Source organism: Sinocyclocheilus rhinocerous, unplaced genomic scaffold (genome assembly GCF_001515625.1).
Source record: "Sinocyclocheilus rhinocerous isolate Xijiao unplaced genomic scaffold, SAMN03320098_v1.1 scaffold1168, whole genome shotgun sequence".
Taxonomy (NCBI): Eukaryota; Metazoa; Chordata; class Actinopteri; order Cypriniformes; family Cyprinidae; genus Sinocyclocheilus; species Sinocyclocheilus rhinocerous.
Window position 1 is genome coordinate 948,756 of NW_015650373.1, and position 20,697 is coordinate 969,452.

The window sequence follows — 20,697 nt, forward strand, 5'->3', positions numbered from 1 at the left end:
TATATATATACATAAAAAAATAAATAAATGTCACTTGGTTTTATATTTCATGATGCAATGACACTGATGCATGTTTAAGTGCGACTTTCATGTCCAAATACCTTTTCTAGCCACTGCACAAACTAGTTCACGTATGTTAGTGAGGGATTCTGGGTAACAGACTTAGATCAGAGGAAGTGCCAAACGCCATTACTGACAGGTTAGTCAGACAATGACAAGCATCCAAAACCCCAAAAACCAGCAACTACTTCTAATGATGCAAAGCCATTAACCAGTCAATGCAGCAGGCAGAATGAGATAGTGAGCCAATGGGATCTGAATGGGGATCAGGGGGAGGGACTTACTGGAGTATCCCGTAACAGTAGTTGGGGTTTTGGGGCTGTGGAGCTTTAAACCAGGAGGAATACTGAGAGACGCTAGAGAGACACAATTATAGAAAGGGAAATAGAGACTGAGAAAGAGCACACAGTAGCTCTGTTCTAAAACCTAGTGAGGTGCCGTGCTGCCTACATACTTCTAAGGAAGTATAACTAATTGTTATGGAATCTCGTAAGGCATGGATTTGGAATGCAGTACAAAGCCTGCAACTGTGTGCAACACAGTTTGATGTTGCTAAACTAACAGCATGATACTCCAAGCATAAAAAAAATGTTACACTCATAAATGCTGGGTAAAAGAATACATTAAAATTACTTATCTATTTTACAGTATAAAACATTTTATTCAGTAATACGTATATTCATAATCAAATTTTTGCTTACCTTGTCAGTCGTCTTTGATTTATTTGCAATGCATTATGGAACTGTAATATTCATGAATAACTGTTTTTGATTTTTTATATTTTAAAAATGTAATTTATTTCTGTGATGGCAAAGCTGAATTTTCAATTTTTAGTGTCACATGATCCTTCAGAAATTATTCTAATATGCTGGTTCTTATTATCATCAATTATGAAAACAGTTGTGCAGAGTATTTTTGTGGAAACCATGATGCATTTTCCAGGATTCTTTTATTAATAGAAATTTCAAAGGAACAGTATTAATTTTAAATAGAAATCTTTTGTAATATAAACGTCTTTACTGTCACTCTCGATCAATTTAATGTGTCCTTGCTAAATAAAAGGATTAATTTCTTTCTTTAAAAAAACAAACAAACAAAACAAAACAAAACTTCTGAACGGTAGAGTATCTCAGAAAGCAGCATAATTATATAGCCTAGCTTCTGGAACAGTCTTTGCTAGGTTTTGGAACAGAGCTGATAAAAAAAAAAAAGGGGAACTGATGCAAGTATCAAAAAGACAACCGGTCAGAAGAAAGAAAATATGCCATAGAGACAGTGAAAAAAAGCACAAAAAAGCGAAAACTGAGAAAAAAAAGGGAAAAAGATATAAAAACTGTGATAGAAAAGAGCAAGGAAGAGCCTCCACTACCATACTCCCATCATTCAGAACGACATTTGTCACAGAGAGCTATACAAACGGACAGACAGACACTTATATAGACACATACATATTATTTCTTCAAAACTACAGAATATGGAATAACACCACACAAACAAAAATATGAAAACTTTTCTCCACAGATTCTAAAACCCCAGAAAAATGCTGGAAGAGTAGAAATCAATCAATCTGCACAATTACCTTGCAGACCAAAACTGCAGGGTTATTTGGGAAATGACAGATAATTTGGACTGCTCTAACCATGTTAAAAGAGGGCCAAAGGAGGCACTGGACATTAGGTGCTCTCTCTGGAATGACTGGATGTAGAATTACAGCCGGTGATTGGCTGAGGGGCAGGCATTCAGGCATGGGATTGGTGGACTGACCTTCTTGTGTGATGCAGATGGAGCCGCTGCCCATTCCCACTCTGAGAGCATCCGCTCCGGCATCAATCAAATTCTTCGCCTGAGCCGCAGTCACCACTACAACAGAAAGACAACCCATGTTAACTGTGTGTTTGTAGATATTATGTTCAAAAGCTTTGTGTTTTAAACTAACCATTGCCGCCAATGACTTGTAGGCTGGGATATTTCTCTTTTATGTACTTAATCATATTAATCTGAAAGATGGAATTTCCTTGAGAAGAGTCCTAAAGTGAGCAGAGAGACAATATGTAACCAAATAGGACAAAAATAAACAATCTTCAGGAACAGATTCACTGAAAGACATTAAGCCCAAAACAGGCCTCACCAGGACAACCACATCTACGCCAGCCTGCACCAGCAGGTCGAGTCTGTATTTGACATCATTGTGTGTTCCAATGGCAGCGCCACACAGCAGCTGTTTACGAGAATCCTTTGAGGCCAACGGGAAATCTCTGTTCTTCTTTAAATCTGTCCGAGCGATGATGGCCACCAAACAGCCCTCCTCATTTACGATAGGAAGCTTCCCTATGGCAAACAAATATTGAGTGTGAGAATGTGACAAGGGGAAATTATCTTGCAGCATTCTGCCTTCATTTCAAAGCTGCAGTTGAGTAACTGAACATATTCAGTTATTTAGTGAAGGTTGTATCATACTGATTCAATATGATAACTCATGAATTTGAGAGTCTTTTTGAGAGATTTAACTTTTTTACTTATATATTTGGTCATTTTATACCATGTCAGCAGCTATATTCTTGGCTAAAATCATTTACATAGACAGATAAATTTATAAACCTCTAAAAGGAGGTATGGAATGGATATACAAAAAAAATAATCTACAAGCAGAAAGATAAAATGTATTAATACTTAAAAGATACAAAGGTGTAAGATACAAAATAAATGCTGTTTTTAAATAGTAGTGTATACTGCATGCAATTTGCAAGTTGTAATTATTTTGTGGCATGCCACTGCGGAGAAGTGGTGCATGAAACACTGCTATATAGGTTAATGAATAATTACCATTCACATAAATGTTTTATTTGGTTCAAGGATTAATCCAAAACTTTCCTCAGCCATGAAAGTGTGAAGAAAGAAAAGGGTAAAGAGCTCTCATAAATTCTTAAAGTCTACACCACCTTTCTTGCTCCTCTGGAGGATTTCATTGGCCTCTTTCAGTGTCACTCCTGCTGGAGCAACCACCAGGTCCTCCCTCTTAGTCATTACCTGAGAGAGAGAAAGTTAAGGTGAGCCGAGTTCAGTAAAAACTGCTTAGCCCTCGTCCTCTGTGTTAAGCCCCACCCACCTCACTGAGGGGCAGGTCATGCTCAGACTCTTTGAGGAAGTCGATATCTCGTGATGAAATGATGCCGACCAGACGTCCGCCCATCTGTCCGTTGTCAGTGATCGGAATCCCACAGAATCCATGCCGAGCTTTTGCCTGAAATACATCTCTTACCCGCTCGTTAGGACTCATCACCACCGGATCCGTAATGAAACCCTGTTCGTACCTCTAAACGGAGGTTGATCAAAAGTGGAGGGAAAGGGAGGGAGAAAAGTCAAGTGATTTTCTATTAGGCATTTCTATTTGGGAGTCACCTCAATACACATCACTTAATACAGAAAGAGGTGTGGATTTCTCATTCACAAGGACACTGTTGCAACTACAGGGTAGGGGTCAGAGGAAAAACATATTACGAATGAGAAAAGAAAGCTGGTACATTCATAAAAAGACAAGAGTCAAAGAAAGAGACCTGAAGAGACTCACCTTGACCTTACGGACTTCATTAGCCTGGAACTCTGGAGTGCAGTTATGATGAATGAAGCCAATCCCACCAGTCAGCTGTGAAAACACATGATCACATCAGACTTTAGAACAAAATGCTACACACATAGATAATCAATCTTTGTAAATTTAGGTTTAAAAGGATTAAAAATTCAAGTGGAATGTGGTTTTGGGGAGACAGGACAGGACATTTTTAGGAAAAAAAACTCCACTTACCTGGAAGAGGAAGTACATTTTAGATGTGTATGTCAGCTAAGATTTTTATTTTGTCAACTTCTAGAAGTATATTTGCAAAGATGGTCTAAAAGCTAATGGACATAGATTTAAAGGGGTCATATGATGCTGCTAAAACTTTATGCACCAAGTGCTTGTAACACTCCAAAGAGAAAGGAAAAATTGAAATCGCATCATATGACCCCTTTAAAAGACTCCTATCTTGATTCATGCGGACTTTAATGATTTCATTGATATCAAAATATGAGGCAGCATGTTTGCAAATAATCTTTTCTTTTGTAATATGCACACATTTAGATAATTGTGCTTACTCAAATGCCTATAATAGTAAGAGCACTTTCTGTGTTGGAATCCTGTCTCAATCATCTTCTTACCGCCATAGCAATGGCCATGCCAGACTCTGTGACTGTATCCATGGGTGACGAGACCAGTGGAGTTTTCGTTGTGATTTGTTTGGTCAGCGCTGATGTCAGGTCCTACAGAGAGAGCCAATCAAATTAAACCACTGATGATACACAAGCAACATCATCCATCCAGCAGTAGAGTGTACAAAATTGACTACTGTTGACTACTGTTCATAAGCAGAGTGTTTCACTTACCACTTGGTCAGCTGTGAAGTCAATGTACCCTGGCAGGATCAGAAAATCACTAAAAGAGAATGGAGAAAAGTGAGCGAAAATTAGGAGATTAGGGAGATTAATTAATTTACAGCTGCTGCAAGTGAAATTTGAACACATATCACTATTACTTGACAGATGTAACTGGAAAAAGGTGTCCTTAGAAATAATACTCGTATCTGTGACCGCATCGCATTGGACTCCAGTTCTAGCCAATCAGAAATCTTTATAGATGGCTCTCTGCCAATAGCAAGAGTTTGGGGTGGGACTAACTGTTTGACCAACCAATGGCAGAGTGGAGTGTTTGGGAAACATAATCGGAAACTATTTATGTATGTATGCATGTATTTATTTATTTAGAAACATTAACAGTTATACATTTAAAACAGGCTATTTTTTACAATTCTGCAGAAATCGCTTTTATGAATTACACCGAATCGATAATGATTCAGTGAGTTGATGACTTGAGTACCTCTCTGACTGATTCAGTCCGATTCGCCAACATTCAACTCTCTTATCTCGTACACACTGACACATGCATACATACACACCACGTTGATTATGTTCCAAAGACAGTCACTTTATCTATTATGTCACATATCATGTTGTTTACGAGTGTGTCAAGCTACACGCTGTTTATGATAAAATCGAGTACGTCAACGCTGCAACCTCATTATATCCAATGTAAACAGTCCATTAGCGTACGAGTCTTGTGTTAGATGGTAAACAGAAAGGCGTTTCTGGAAAAAAAAAAACCTCGCACCTGCCACGGATAGGCTTTCACTCGGGGACATTATATGCTTTACATGGCACCAGAGAATTTGTAAAGGGAAAACAGCCACAACATACTTCACGAAGCTCAACCTATTTATAGCGCATTTGGAAGGCCTGGCCTGAGAGACAGCGATTAGTTTTGGTACAAGAAAAGCTGCTTGGGGTGTCAGTGGTTTAAGAATAGACTGTGGTAACTCTACTTCTCTGTACTTGGCAAAATGGAATGGCAGCAGATGAATCCCCACAGTTCATCAGTCAATCCAAGATGTCCCTTCGACCTGACTTGACCTTGTGAACCCACATGGCACCACACTGACATGCGCCCTCCATAGTGATCCGTCTATGCAGTACTAACCCACGTGAAACCAAATTGCACAATAGATGAAGAACAGTGTGCTGTCACATATACCCATGCTGGATGCCAAAGCAGACAAATGTGGACCAACAACGACACCTACATGCTGTTCAGCCCATGTTATATGTTTTAAATGAAGCTGCATACTGTGTAAGCACATCTGCAGTGGTGACTGGCAAGCCTGTTTGATGTTTAACAAATAGCAAGCATATGGAGAATGAAACAGAGGGGTATGAGACTCAACTTAAGGTATTTACTTATAGGTAAGGCCGTCTCCGCAGTTGAAGAGTTGCTGTCCGGTTAAACCGTCGTCAGGCACGTAGCCCGTCTGTCCGCTGATTAAATAGTCCGCCATAGCGCCTGAAAAGCGTAAAAGTCCAAATTCTCACAGGAGGTGAGCCGGTGCGCACACAGTCCGGTGAGTGATGTTCTCCTCGGAGCTTCAATCTGACAGTCTTCACGGCACCTAATGACATTAAATGTCATAAAAAAAACTGAGGTTTCTATTAAGAAACAGGTCTTAATCAAAGAAAGACCCAGCGTGCTCTTGTTTTTGGGACTGAAGCTGGCCCATAGTGCCCACAAGCATCACACGTGCCTGTCTGTACGACCTCGTCTTCCGCAGATATTAATAAGCTGTCTTCGTACGTCACTTCCGGGCTGTAGTAGGGTGGCGTTTATTCGCTAAAACAGTTTTATTTAATATTCCCGAATATAGGAGACTGAGGGGTCATCTCTTTGCCCTGGGGTGCAGTGGAAGGGTGGGGTGTTTGTTTGTATCGTCTGTTGTGGGCGCATTCTCGTTATCTCGCGCGCACATGTGTTCAGCACGAGGGGAACTTCGATTTAAATTTATCTCGTGCACTCTGTTGCTGACTTTATTTGGTTCGCATGAACTGACCTGAATATCCTCCTGAGACCCAGCTATGGAGTTTTTGCCTCTGTAGTGGACATTATATTTTAGTGAATTTCTCTGAGACCTCACATGTTACAGTTCTAGTCTGGATGTCCTGTACAGAGCACATTCAGGGCTTTCCAGAGATACCAAATGATTGGATGTTTCACCATGACCACTCCCTCTCCTTGGTTTTTAAAAATGGCTGACATTAATTTAGTGATAAAATTGTACATCCTTATGGAAATATGATAATATTTTGTAATTATAATTTAAATCTGATTAATTTTCAAATTGTTTGTCATAAATCAACATCTCAGGAAAATGTTATGGGGTTTCAAATCAAAATATGACCTTCTGTTACGAAACAGGACATCATACAATGTAATGACATGAAAAAATACTAAATTCACAAAGCTTGTTATTTCTGGTTCTCAGGAGGATATGCAGGGCCCGGGATCGCGCGAGGACACCTAATGCCCTTCTAGTGCGCGCAAGGGCCATTTGAAGAGTGTTGTTTTTACTGTGAAATAATTTTCCTAATATTTATTCTATTAGGGCCGCAATAAAAATACAGTAGTAAAATAAATTTGACATATTTAAGCCTTGTATTTTTAATATTAATATTTTTGTATAATAATAGATTTTTGTTCTTTATCAGAAATGTTGACTGCATCTGATCTGTGTATGCGTTTGACTTTTGGAGAGAAAAAGCTAAATCCTAGCTAAATCCTTTATGAAACATCAAAAAGGAAAAGTGGTTCATACAACACTGCATATTGTGTTTATTCTTTTCTATAAAGACCAAAATGTTGTATTTCATGGCTGTGGGTTGCATATAGTAATTATAATTATCCTGATGTAAGAACAGTGCAAGTAATCAGTTTGTGACATCTCCAATTCTGTGTAAACACAAAATGGCAAATATGAACTGTACTAATATATGGCAGCTCTAACATTCTGGTGTCAGAGGCAAATCTGGTTTTGCGTAAATGAAGTGATACATGTCAAAAAGTTGTGTAGTGCATGAATATATCCCATTTCAAATGCACATGTACACTACCTTTCAAAATTTTGGGATCTGATTTTTTTTATTGACTTTTTTTTTAACCTAGCAAGGATGCATTCAACTGATCAAAAACAGAATACATTTAATGTTATAAAATATTTATATTTTTAAATAAATGTTTAAATGTTCTTCCTAACTTTGATCATCAAAAAAAAAATCCAGTTTCCATACTACATTTAGCAGCACAAACATTTTCACCTGTGATAAGATTTAATAATAAAATAATGAATACTAATAAAATAATTACCTTATTAAAAATAATTGTAAAAAATCTTGAGCACAAATCAGCATATTAGAATGATTTCTGAAGGATCATGTGACAAGGAAGACTGTAGTAATGGCTGCTGAAAATTCAGATTTGCCATCACAGGAATGAATTACATTTAAGATATATTAAAACAGAAAACGGTTATTTTAAATATTTCACAATAATACTGTTTTACTGTATTTTTAATCAAATACATGCAGCCTTGGTGAGCAGAAGAGACTTCTTTCAAAAACAAACAAATATTACTGACAGCAAAATTTTTAATGGTAGTGTAGTGCAAATACATCTTTAATGTGTGTGCACAAGAAAACACAAGAGTCACTGGTTTAAAAACTCTCTCAGTATCTCTATTTCTGTATTAATGTACAACCGTTGAAAATTACAGCATCATTTGTTTTTCATCTTTTTTTTTTTTCAGTTTTCTTTTTTTTCAGTTTTTTTTAAACGATCTATCTATCAACAGCCATTTCCAAGGAAGAAAAAAAAAACAGAAGAAAGCAAGAGTGAGAAGGAAAGAAGGCAGAATTTATGGCAGGAGCAATGATGGAGGAAGAAAGAGTTAGACTGTTTCGGTGGAGTGTTTTGAGTGCGTGTGTGTGTGTGCGCGTGCGTCTAATGTCAGCTGACATGGGGGTGTGAGAATGCAATGTTTGTGTATGCGAATGCTAGGATACAATCGTGCTATTCTCAAACCCTGCAGCTGAGTAAAGATTAGAAAGCAAAAAAGGGGCACTGATGAAGGAAAGAATGAACAAAAGGGAAAAAAACTGCTTTGAAAAGAGATGCTCTAAATGAGAAAAACACAAAGCAGATGGGCAAAAACGTTATGAGATGCAGAGTAGAGTTTTGACAAAAAAAGTGGAGGGGTATCTTTGGAGAGAAGGGGCCAAGACAGTTGAGAGAAGAGTGAACTCGACGTGGATTTGATGGACGGATGTTCAGGTGTCGTGGAAATCCTTCAGCAGCGTCCGTCTCTTCTGCTCAGCAATGTGCATCTGATTCTCCAGATCCTACAGAGAGAAAGCAATTTTTTTTTTTATTCCAGTGTTCCCGTTCACAACTTCCTCTAGTCTTTGTTCCAGCTCTCACCCCTCTATCGTTAGCGCTCGGCTCTCCTCTCTCATAACTGTCTGCTCTCTCCACTTTCCATGACAAGTTCTCGATCTCCGCCTCCAGCTGAGCTTGCTGATACTCAAACTACAGGGAATAAAAATGAGATTTCCCATTACCAAAGACTGATCTCAAAGAGATATTTGACCTTCAATGAGAGATTCACACATTTAATGCAAGTGCTTACCAATTTTTTGCGGGGTCCAGACTCCATGTAGTAGGCATAAGGATAAGTGTACTGCAGTGTGTAACGACACTATGGAGAGAGCAAACACACAGCGTAAGTGTGTGGAAACATGGACCCTTATGCGTATGCATTTGTTTCTGCAGAATAGGGCTGCAAGATTAATCGAAATAACTGGAATAGGTCAATTATCAAATCGCAAAGGCTACAATTTAATTAAACAAGTATATACGCTGATTGTTTCAAAGTGTAGCGTGGCACAGTGTCATTTGACTTGAGAGCAGTTTTTCGGGGGGTTTTTTTCACAGTAAATGCAGCTCTGAATCACACAAACTCCATCTCTGAATCTGCTAAGTTTGGGTCGATTAACGTACATTTGGGAACGCAACATGCGCCAACCGTCTTCCCAAACTTGTAATGAGAAGTGCTTATAAACTGGCTGCCATGAAAAAAAGAGAAGCTTTGAGGTTCCCCTCCATTTTTCCACCAAAATAAAAGCTTGATGGTTTAATGTTTGAAAATAAAAAAAAATAAGACTATTAAAAATAAGACTACTAAGAATATTAGTACTACAAGTTTATATAGTTTTACTGTAAAATAAAAGTATTATCATTTTTTTCGTTTACATTTTATAGCCAAATTGATATATAAATTACAATGTTTTTGGGCTAAATTGTGTAGCCTTACAAACAACTAAACCTCCGCAAACCTTTAAAAAAAAAAAAAAAAAAAAAAAAAAAAAAATGTAAATCATAAACCGCAATTTTTGTCAGAAAAAAATCCCAATTTTCCACAAATCGTGCAGCCCTACTGTGTAGTACAGCTGGATTCAGCTTGTACCTTGGCCAGTAGATTGGCAGCATTCTGCAGGTACTGCCAGTCAATCCAGGTGCCCAGGTTATTCATGACTCGCTCCTGAATCTTCTCCTGGATCCGCTGGTATGTCTGTGCCTCCAGCTGCATACTCTTATTGTGGTTCTCCCACTGGACAGACAGATAATGTACAGATTGATGCTTACGTATCAAAGCAATTAAGTGTCAATGGAGTTATTAAGATGAAACCTGCAACTCATAAATACAATGAGATAATAGCTCAGTTTCAAATCTAGTGAGCTGTATTGTTGCCATCTAGGCAGTATCCTAACTGAAAAAGAACACCATATAGGCAACAACTGGACAACCACCATAAAAAATTCCATTCCAACAGGGTTTGCTGTTAGCATGTTGCTAAGCTAACAGCATGATACTCTTAGCATAACAAATTAGATAGCACACATAAATATTGAGTAAAATAGTCCATTTAGATTTAGAATTAGACATTTTTATTGATACCTCTCTGTAATGAGTTAACTATAATGTTACTGCCTACTTTTTGAAACAACCTACTTGTCAGGACACTACTAAGGTCACTAAGTTTTGGAACAAAGTTAACGTTTATCAGTCTTTTTCAAAAGAGATTTATTTATTATTAATTAATGATTTTTGTCTCACCCTCTCAAAGTAGAACAGGTACTTTTTGAGGGCCTCTCTGGCCTGGGCCTGCTGGCTCTGATTCACGATGTCTGGGTTCTCTTTGTAGCGACTGCACTCGTAGTACTCACTGCCATGAGTCTTCCAATCTCCCAGACACATCCAGCAGAAATCTACACACAGCCATAACAATGTCATTCATTACAATTAAGATTTGAGCATTGCTGCAAAGAGAGGAAGAGAAAATACATGTTCAGTAAAAACATGAATCTTTTTTGTATTATCATCCTTTTTAACATACACTACTTTCTGTTCATCAAAGAATCCTGAAAAAAATGCATAGCGGTTTCCACAAAAATATTAAGCAGCTAAACCGTTTTCAACACTGAAAAAAAATGTTTCTGGAGCACAAATCAGCATATTAGATTGATTTCTGAAGGATCATGCGACACTGCTTCTGAAAATTCAGCTTTACCATCACAGGAATAAATTACAACTTAAAATATATTAAAATAGAAAACTCTTATTTTAAACTGTAATAATATACTGTTAATAAAAAAATGTTTTTACTGTATTTTCATTCAAATAAATTCAGCTTTGGTGAGCATACGAGACTTCTTTCAAAAACATTTTTAAAAATCTTATCAGCCCCAAAGTTTTGAACAGCAGTGTGAATCTTGTTGAAAAAGTGAAGATTTGTTTTGATCTTATTTTGATGAGAACAATCTGAAGTTAACAAATAAAACATTCAAGTAGTACTCTCACTCTGACATGCTGGGCATTTTATTAAGTGACCTCAAAAGTGTGCAGATAAATCAAAAAGATTGTGTATACTACTCGCCATGTGGTTGCACCCTCCATTCTTCTCAATGCAGATATTGCACTTAGGGCACTGTGGGCACAAAATCAAAACATAAGGATATTAATAATATCTTTACTATCAAATAAACTTACACTCAACAATATATACTTAATGTGTCCATCTTAAATGTATCTGTGTGTGCTTCCTTACGTCTTTAGTGTGTGCACTGATGTAGTTGGCTGTCTCAGAGTCATCTGCACATTTGGTCAGCCATTTGCGGATGGTAGCACAGTCTGTGGGTGCATGATACATCTGTCTGCACTTAAAACTGACGACAGACGGACACAGTCAATCCAAACACACACATGCAATTCCATGTATTACGCCATGAACCGAGTAGTGTGTGCGAGTGTAATTGTGTGTAATACCAGAAGACTTCTTCGCAGCGGCTGCATTGGACTCTACGAGCTCGAGGTTTCTGCACCTGTATAACTATCGGACAGTCGGCACCAGGACACAACTGCAGCTGGAAATGACTCTGCAGACACACGGAAACATGAGCAGGTTAGGGGCAATCAGTGAGATGTGCCTGTTCTACAGTGTGACAAAACTGGAGATGTACTGATATCAGAATTCTGCCGGATACCAATTTCCATGTTATGGCCAATATAAAACTAAATGAAATAAAAACGTAATATTTAATAAATACAATAAATTTATAATACAATATAATAAATAAATCTAAAAAGAATAATGTTAAATTAAATTTTTTAATTTAGGCAGCATAATATTATAATTTACTACACATCACCGATTAAAAGTTTGGGGTTGGCAAAATTTTAAATGTTCTTGAAAGAAGCGTCTTATGCTCCTCAAGGCTGCATTTATTTAATAAAAACACAAAACAGTAATATTGTGAAATATTATTAGCATTTAAAATAACCGATTTCCATTTTAATATATTTTAAAATTCAATTTTCAGAAGCCATTACTCCAGTCTTCAGTGTCACATGATCCTTCAGAAATCATTCTAATATACTGATCTGTGCTCAGTAATGATTTGTTATCAATAATGAACAGTTTTAATATTTCATATTTTTGTTCTGATTTTTTGACAAATAGAAAGTTCAGAACAGCATTAATTTAAAATAGAATGTTTTATGTAACAACTGTCAGTTTTTGATAAATTTATTTTAATCCTTGCTCAATAAAACTACTAATTTCTGTGTAATAATTCTGTAATATAATGTATAATAAAATAATGTTTTTAAAAAGTGTTAGTCATCGACAAAGTAATCTAAATATAATAACAGGTGAAATGAGCATGCAAAATTAAATATTACAATAATCTTATATTGGCAGGTAACTTGTATGGTAATCTAATATTGGCAGGTAACTTGTATGGTAAAGACACATTGTGCACTCCTGGACAGACACATACCTCCACATAGTCCCTGAAGAGGTAGCGTCTGTATTTGTCTTTCAGTTCCTCGCTGGGCAGCAGAGGAAGAACAAAATCATCTGGCATGCGAAGAGAGCAGTCCTGCGCCATGCAGGAGATCTCTACAGACAAACCCAATCCACAGAGGAGATCAGATAACAAGCTCACTCTAATCAGCAATACATACTCTACTGCACAGTCTTTATGTGCTCAATGTGTGTGTGTGTGTGTGTGTGTACACTCACCTACTCCCACGCCATCTTTGACAAGTACAGTGCAGTGCTGCTCCCAGCATGCCTTGCAGAAGGAGTGTTGACAGGGTAGAGAGAGGAGAGCGTCTCTCCGGACCAGCTGCAGACACACCCCACACTGCTGCGACGTCCCGACCTGAAAACACACACACACAAACGCATGTCAAGAGAAGGAAGTGCAGTAATGATCGTTAACAGTATAATTAACGGTTGTCCCAGGAAACCAGTTTTTTTCACAGCTGTGCTTGTTTCTTGTCTTTCAAATCACTATGTCCCACATAATAAAATAATTAAACTTGAATCGATATTACTTGTCCATCATTGATGTGGCAAATAGCAGTGTAAGATGCAGAATAAAGTACAGTCAGCTGGTCATTATCATAAAATAAACCCCTTTATTGCATGTATACCATACTCAGTGACATCTACAAATTGTCAAAGAACAGATTTCAGGATGGGCACATTTTTAATTGCCTCAACATTGCATTTTAAAGCTTCTTGGAATTCAAGTTAAGGGATTTTAATCCGAAAAAAGAAAGAAGAAAAAAGTATATTTTTCATAAAAATAACTATGTAAAAGACAGTTCTCACGTCTAAACACACACACGGATTACAGGAACTCACAGTGAGAGATCTGCAGATGCTTGTGGGCTGAGCATGGGCTTCACTTAGCAACTGAGAGGAATTGGACTTATACCTTCAAATACAAGAAAATATTAACAGATTGAGACAGAAGTAACAGAAAACGTGTCCAAAAACTTTTTTAAGATTAGGATTTTAGGTTAAACATTATTTGAATGTAATTAATATTTTAGGTGCTGTATTTAGCTGCATTTTCACTTTTTTGTATTCTTTAAGACTTTTTGCAGTTCACCTAAGATTTCCTGCAGTGACAAATAACGTACACTAATGTTCAAAAGTTTGGAGTCAGTAAAATATTTATTGTTTTTGAAGGAAGTCTCTTATGCTCATCACGGCTGCAGTTATTTGATCAAAATACAGTTAAAAACAGTAATATTGTGAAATATACAATAACTGTTAAATATAATATTAAAATAACTGTTTTCTCTTTTAATATATTTTAAGATATGATTTGTTCCTGTGATGGCAAAGCTGAATTTTCAGCAGCCATTACTTCAGTTTTCAGAAATCATTCTAATATGCTGATTTGGTGTTCAAGAATTTTTTTTTATTATTATCAATGATGAAAACGATTAATATTTTTGAATTCTGATACTTTTTTTCAGTCGTCTTTCATGAACAGAAAGTTGAAAAGAACAGAATTTATTTGAAACAAATCTTTTGTAACATTATCTTTACAGTCACTTTTGACCAATTTAATGCGTTCTTTCTAAATACAAGTATTATTTCTTAAAAAAAAAAAAAAAACTGACCCCAAACTTTTAAATAATAGTCTCTCAGATGTCATGAGTAATTACACAAGAATTACAAAAACATTTGTTTAAATAATTTTAGATGAAGTATAGCATATCACACCACTGTAACTATTTCACTTTTCATATTAACTACCCATATATGTGTACATATTTTGTTGTACTTAATTACCTTTCGAGTATTTGTGACACTTGCCAGTGAAAATGTACAAGGACCAGTTTGGCTACAGCTGGTGACACCTGAAGGGAGAAAAAACATCTCTGTGCTGACAGACTAAACACCATACACAGTCTGAACAATTTACAGTTTGGAAAGATACATAAATACACAGCTAAATATTGTCAGCCAACAATAAATCTGCTTAACGTATTCACTCATTTGGTCCCTCACCTTTAGGGCACTGGCTACATTGTTGACTTCCTCAGTTAGTGCCCTCTGGCTCTCCCTATACGTCAAGCAATTGAACTGGTACTCTTCTGGGTCAAACGGTTCTTCTACTGCCACGTCATCGTCAAGTCCATCATAATAATCAGGGATGTCGCCCTCTGCGACGTCTTCGTCATCTTCGAATTCCTCGTTACTGTCTGAGGCTTGGCTACTCATATCCACAGACATAACCCTCTGGGCCAGACCTTTCCCCGACTGACAGCTGCTCTCCACTAATCAGCAGCTACTCTCCGCCCCCAACTGGACCGAGAATCCCAGGGGGCCCTGTGGCTTTTAGCAGCACCGAAAAAAACAGAAGAAATCACACTCCCCGTCACTCATGAGGAACCAGAGCAAGGGATGAGCTCAGACAGAGAAAAAAATACTGAAAGAGAGAAGAAAAACACATTATTTGGTATCTGTCATTTATACATGGTCAGACTGTATTTTCCATTATCTTAAAAGCCGTTTAACCTAAAAGTTTACGCTCAACATTAGTTGACTAGTTGATGAATTTCTTTACAAACCTACAATTCTTATTTTCTGTTTCTAAATGGATTTAAATTGCACCATCATGAAGGGATTTATTTTGTGATAATGACCATCTGACTCTACCTTTCCCATTTATTACACAGCTCCTTAACAAATATATGAATGGACATGAAATATTAATTCGAGTTGAAATTATTTCATTCTTTCTTATGAGAAGAAAGAGACTGCAGAGCACCCAGGAACACTGAACTCAATCTCCAACACAAGTCCTGGTGTTACTTGAGTTTATTATGCAATAATAACCATCTGACTGCACATTATCTGTGTGATAATAATAATACAATAATAATCGGTAGAATAATAATCCTATTATACAGCTACTTAAATACATGGACATGAAATATCGATTAGAGATATTTTAATAGTTTACCTAATGCTTAAATTACTCTAAATATTCTACGGTTGAATCCTGTGATCGACCAATCAAAATCAAGGATTCCCCCAAGTTGTGTAACAGAGGGTAACAGTACCTAACCACTTTTTCTGAGGCCTTTGATCCTAAAGTATTTTCCCCCCATTCACTTTTTCCCATAGGGATTTTTTAAAGTCTTAATTAAAGAGATATGAGCAATAAACCAAACCAAACCAACAAGCTACAAGGCCTTGCTAGTTCATTTCAATGACACCCACTAGGGATGTAACGATTACCGGTTTGACGATAAATCATGATAAAATTCCCCACGGTTAGTATTACCGTTTCATCTTTTAATTATCATTAAAACCATATTAGATTACAGCGATTTGAACAACTCGCGATAAATAAATACTGTCCAGCATAAAGCACAGTTTTAAGTAACAGTCTCACGTCTCACGGGCGCACAGCACGCAGAGTAGTTTCGTTTTGAGTGAAAACAAGGTAGAAAAGCTGGGAGGTTTTAAAAGAGTGCTAAGGGAATTATACAAATGAATATATGAATGAATTAATTATATGAATGTACCTCTGAAGGTTCTGACTGTCTTCAGAAACGATTCGATGGCATTTTGTTTTCATCTTCGGTCCATGTAATACCTAAAGGAAGTGTTTTAATCGCAATACTGCTTTGTCCACGGAGGTTAAGGGAAACAGCTCTAATTCATCTTTTCCATAAGCGCCACCTAGTGTCAGCGAGTGGATTTACAGAGACTTATATTTACATTCAGCCTGTGTGCAGTTTCTGTCTGGCCAAAAACGGACCGAATTTGCATGCCCTGCTGTAAACTTTGACCGGTTGATGAAAAACAAGCGTACGTGGATTCTACACATTTAAACAATTCAGATAAGCTATCTAGAATTATTTATGGAGCAGATAATATAATCATTTATTAATCAATTATCATTTTGACTTGCTGAAATGTGAGGTTTACCTTTTTATTAAACTTTTTCAAAGCTTTATTTGAACATTTACATTAGATATTTCAACATGCTATTAAACTGTTGTCAGTCAAGTTGTCATTTAAAATCCGGACATCATTGGTAATGTTATTGTTTTAGTGATTATGCAAACAAAAAGTCATAACTCGCGATAAATAAATACTGTCCAGCATAAAGCACAGTTTTAACTTTTAAGTAACAGTCTCACGGGCGCACAGCACGCAGAGTAGTTTCGTTTTGAGTGAAAACAGGTCGGAAAAGCTGGGAGGTTTTAAAAGAGTGCTAAGGGAATTATACAAATGAATATATGAATGAATTAATTATATGATAGCTCCATGTAATATCTAAAGGAAGTTGTTGTTTGTTGATTTTTAAATATAAAACTTAGTGAAGTGATTTATGTGTCTGTACTTTTTTAGCATCTCCAGCACATTTTAACAATACCGTGATAATACTGATAACCGTGATAATTTTGGTCACTATAATCGTGATAAGAAATTTTCATACCGTTACATCCCTAACACCCACTGAGCTTGACCCACTGGTCAAGGAGCTGCTCCAATATTTTTTAGATCAGCACACCTTGGAAACTATCTGAAGGTTGTACTTGTAGATGTCTGTCTCAGTATTACCAGTGGCCAAGCATCTCTTTGAGCGTAAGACAATCATAACCTCACATGCAGAGAGGCTTAGCGTTCCGTTTTAACGGATTACACGGTGTACTTGACAGTCCAACCGGACAGCAGGAGCAGGGGAGGCCGCGTGACCGCGAGCCTGATGATCACAGAGATCAGAGCTCTGCGTGTGTGTGATGACAGTCACCGATTCAACTGAATAAACAATCAGTGCACATTAAATTCAACGTGAGCACGGGGTCGGTGAGCAACCGTCCCGTTCCGTCCCGTCCAGTACAGGGTGGGTCGGAACCCCACAGTCATGGGACGACCTGAAGGTCTCCACGCGCTCGTGCACTGTCTGTCCCTAGCATTCCACTCGGGGCTATAAATAGAGCGCGACGCTGGGTGGCATGCATGTTATCTCGCTCGGCTGGGTTACGGATCATGTTTTAAGTGCGTGGGGGTCGGGTGGGGGGTTGAGCAAGGACTGCAAACTCACAGTACTGACAGAATGGGTTGTGCTTTGTTTACTCCATATGAATCGGGCCGCACCAGCTGTTGCTTCTCTCTACATCAGCACACATACAGCAGCGCGATCGATGCGCAGAGTCCCTCTCTCCAGCTTTATCCCTCTGAATATCGATTGTTTCACTACGCATATCCCGCAGTTTAAAGTGCATATAGTCCAATTAAACTTGTTTAAGTGAACGCACGGGTCGTTTAATGTCGCTTTCAGGGTTTTATTTGCAATCATCCGCCAGCGCGCACTCCAGCTCGGGGATTCGTATGTAAACAAGGCCGTTTTGGTTCGCTCGCCAAAGCCGCTGCTCTCTGATCGTTTAAAGCCCCCCGTCGTACCCAACATACTGACTTTACTCACCTGCAGGACGCGTCGGGCCGCCACTCGACGCTGGCTATTGGGACAGAGATCCGATCCGTTCGTTTAGATGAGTCGCAGCAGAGCTAAAGATCGGAAGTACTGGGGGATTCTAGAGTGGCGTCACTTCCGTGCTCGAGTGTGAGTTCTGTTACTGAGGAGGGGCCACACAGACACTATAAAACACACACATGCGCGCACGCTTATGCAAAAGTAAGTCAACAAAACAAGAAACCAGATTTGCAATGTGCAACTTAGGTACAAAGGCAAGCATATATTTTTTGTAAATTCGTGTTTTAGATCTTAGTAATTCAAAATCCAACTAACAATCACCGAATAGAACCAAGTTCCCAACCAATCCATTACACTCTGATGTACATCACAATTTGGATGAAAAGATCCATAGATATTTCTCTTTCATCACAACTTTAATAGTTATCACTAATGTTGCATTAAAGTTAAAGACAACTTAAAAATGGTAAATAATGTGCTGCTAAAATATGAACTATACAATTAACTGTATAATCTGTTGGAAACATATTTTCAAATTAAATTTGTTTTCCCAATCAATAGCCAAAAGTGCTATTCTGTGCATAACCAGATCACTTCAGGGGCAAGTTCAAGCTCAAACCGGTGTGCACCGTTTTGCTACGGTTTCCGGTTTGAACGACATGTTTCCGGAAACGTTGTGCAACGGGGTTTGAGATGCGTTTTCTCTTGTTTGGTGGGTGTGTCAAACATGTCAGCCCAATCAGCAGCAACGTGTATGTAAACCACGCGGTATTAAAGAGACAGCTCCCACAATGTAATTAACATCCAAATAAATTCACAAGAGCAAGTATATTGTTTGCACATGTTTATTTACATCAAAGGAAAAATAACTGAAATAATAAGGGCACAAGTATAGATCTGGAACTTCTTTAAGTCTGTCTAAATATCATTTAGTAATTGCAATGTCTTCTGGTCCATATCCTTTCCTTAGGAAGGTGTGCTAAATACTGATTAATGTAACATAAAAATACTATACATATTTACATATTTTGCTATTGCATTGTGGAGTGACACTTTCATAAACTTTTCTATACCCCTCTGATTATATAATGGTAAATATTACAATAACATAGCACAACAACAGTGATCAGCAATAATGATAATAATACTCACAATTAAAATAATAAGGTCATATAGATCATAACACAGTCTCGGAGGTAAGAAGTGGATTATCCTTCACCTGAAATGTTTGTCTTTTCATCCTGAAATGCGAGGCAAATGTTGGATCACAATAATTAGGAACCACAGTTTCCACAAATCCCATCCCATTTGATTGGGATGTTCTCTTTTATTCTGGACGGCAAGGGCAGTGACTGTAACATCGAGCGTATTTTGCAGTATTAAACACGTATTTATACCGATTTCATCAGGCTCCGAAAATTCTTCAAAAAGAACACAAAGAATGTCCTTTTCAGCTGCCATAGTTGCAACTCTTGGGTCATCAGAACAGTGTGTTCAATGCACCACCGTTTCCGTAAAAAAACCCATTTTGCACCGTTTTTGTCGGAGCTGAACGCAGCCCAGATGACACCTACAAAAAGTGAAAGACTCTAATTAGCCCTATTTTGGAACTCATAATTCACAGACACAAAAAGCTGCAACATACCATTTGTTTATTTGCATGTTTTTTTCATCAGCATGTTCTATAAAAATATGTATATGTATACAAAAACAAATATACCGTCTGTAAAAATGAGTAAACATAAATGGCTGACATTTTCAAAATTCCCTGCATATGCAGCTCTTGCAGTTATAAAAGGTTGGGTATAGTGATGTAGAGCTCACAGTTACAGATAATACATGCTTATAAATGCAGAAAAACATTTAAAAGGAAGATAAGGAAAGTGAAATAATAAAGGGCCGATTTAGTCACACTTTTTCAAAAGGGAAGAGATGTTTCTCCTCTCCACGTTTTTCTCGTTTAGTTACACGCCTTAAAATCTTTTCCTCTTGTTCCTCTTGCCTGTTCTGCAGCCATGAACTAACCAGAGAGGGTGGAGCTGTCTGAGCCCCGCCCTCTTCCTCCTCATCTGAGGACAGTCCTTCAGCCCCGCCTTCTTTCCCTTGCTTAACCCTGATGCCAGCCCCTGTTGCCCATAGCGACGCTTCAGCCTCTCTTTTATCAACAGGCCTTTGACCAGCAGTGTCCAGTTCAGGGCCGTTTCTAGGCATAGGCGAGCTAGGCGGTCGCCTAGGGCGCCACCAGCTGAAGGGGCGCCAATGAGCGCACGTACTGGCACTTTTAGCAGGGTTGTGATAAAGAGTGGCACGGTCACCCTGAAATATGACTGCCGCCCCCACTGGATCCCCCA

General features: G+C 37.9%; 2 protein-coding genes and 1 pseudogene across 3 annotated transcripts in view; all 3 read right to left on the reverse strand.

The window, feature by feature from the left end:
- The window catches only part of LOC107711965 (inosine-5'-monophosphate dehydrogenase 2-like), a 13,199-nt gene extending 6,794 nt beyond the window's left edge, over window positions 1–6,405 (reverse strand). For both annotated transcript variants that reach the window (XR_001636752.1, XM_016517069.1), the window contains exons 1-9: window positions 5,884–6,405; window positions 4,480–4,528; window positions 4,255–4,356; window positions 3,629–3,703; window positions 3,167–3,373; window positions 3,000–3,087; window positions 2,189–2,388; window positions 1,997–2,087; window positions 1,825–1,920 (exon numbers count right to left, since the gene is read on the reverse strand). Coding sequence is in view for 1 of the 2 variants with exons in the window: in XM_016517069.1 (XP_016372555.1) it covers window positions 1,825–1,920; window positions 1,997–2,087; window positions 2,189–2,388; window positions 3,000–3,087; window positions 3,167–3,373; window positions 3,629–3,703; window positions 4,255–4,356; window positions 4,480–4,528; window positions 5,884–5,981 (1,006 nt within the window). In the remaining variant the exon portion in view is untranslated. The remainder of the gene's footprint in view (window positions 1–1,824; window positions 1,921–1,996; window positions 2,088–2,188; window positions 2,389–2,999; window positions 3,088–3,166; window positions 3,374–3,628; window positions 3,704–4,254; window positions 4,357–4,479; window positions 4,529–5,883) is intronic.
- Window positions 6,406–8,183: 1,778 nt separating this feature from the next.
- Window positions 8,184–18,509, reverse strand: LOC107711917 (E3 ubiquitin-protein ligase ARIH2-like). Its single transcript, XM_016517007.1, has 15 exons — window positions 18,338–18,509; window positions 14,902–15,322; window positions 14,683–14,750; window positions 13,741–13,813; window positions 13,111–13,252; window positions 12,866–12,987; window positions 11,853–11,962; window positions 11,635–11,752; window positions 11,431–11,514; window positions 10,828–10,846; window positions 10,644–10,795; window positions 9,993–10,136; window positions 9,156–9,224; window positions 8,948–9,055; window positions 8,184–8,868 (listed from the first exon to the last, which is right to left on the reverse strand). The coding sequence occupies exons 2-15, from the start codon at window positions 15,124–15,126 to the stop codon at window positions 8,797–8,799; spliced, it is 1,506 nt and encodes a 501-aa protein (XP_016372493.1). The 5' UTR covers window positions 15,127–15,322; window positions 18,338–18,509; the 3' UTR covers window positions 8,184–8,796.
- Window positions 18,510–20,254: 1,745 nt separating this feature from the next.
- Window positions 20,255–20,697, reverse strand: part of LOC107711918 (DNA repair protein complementing XP-C cells-like) — an 11,139-nt pseudogene continuing 10,696 nt past the window's right edge.

Bases quoted from the DNA above. Each gene is read 5' to 3' on its own strand.
- LOC107711917 (XM_016517007.1), bottom strand. From the start codon at position 15,126: ATGTCTGTGGATATGAGTAGCCAAGCCTCAGACAGTAACGAGGAATTC. The intron at 12,988-13,110 runs GTGAGTGTACAC...GTTTGTCTGTAG, and splicing joins CAAAGATGGCGTGGGAGTAG to AGATCTCCTGCATGGCGCAG. The intron at 11,515-11,634 runs GTAAGGAAGCAC...TTGTGCCCACAG, and splicing joins TCAGTGCACACACTAAAGAC to TGCCCTAAGTGCAATATCTG.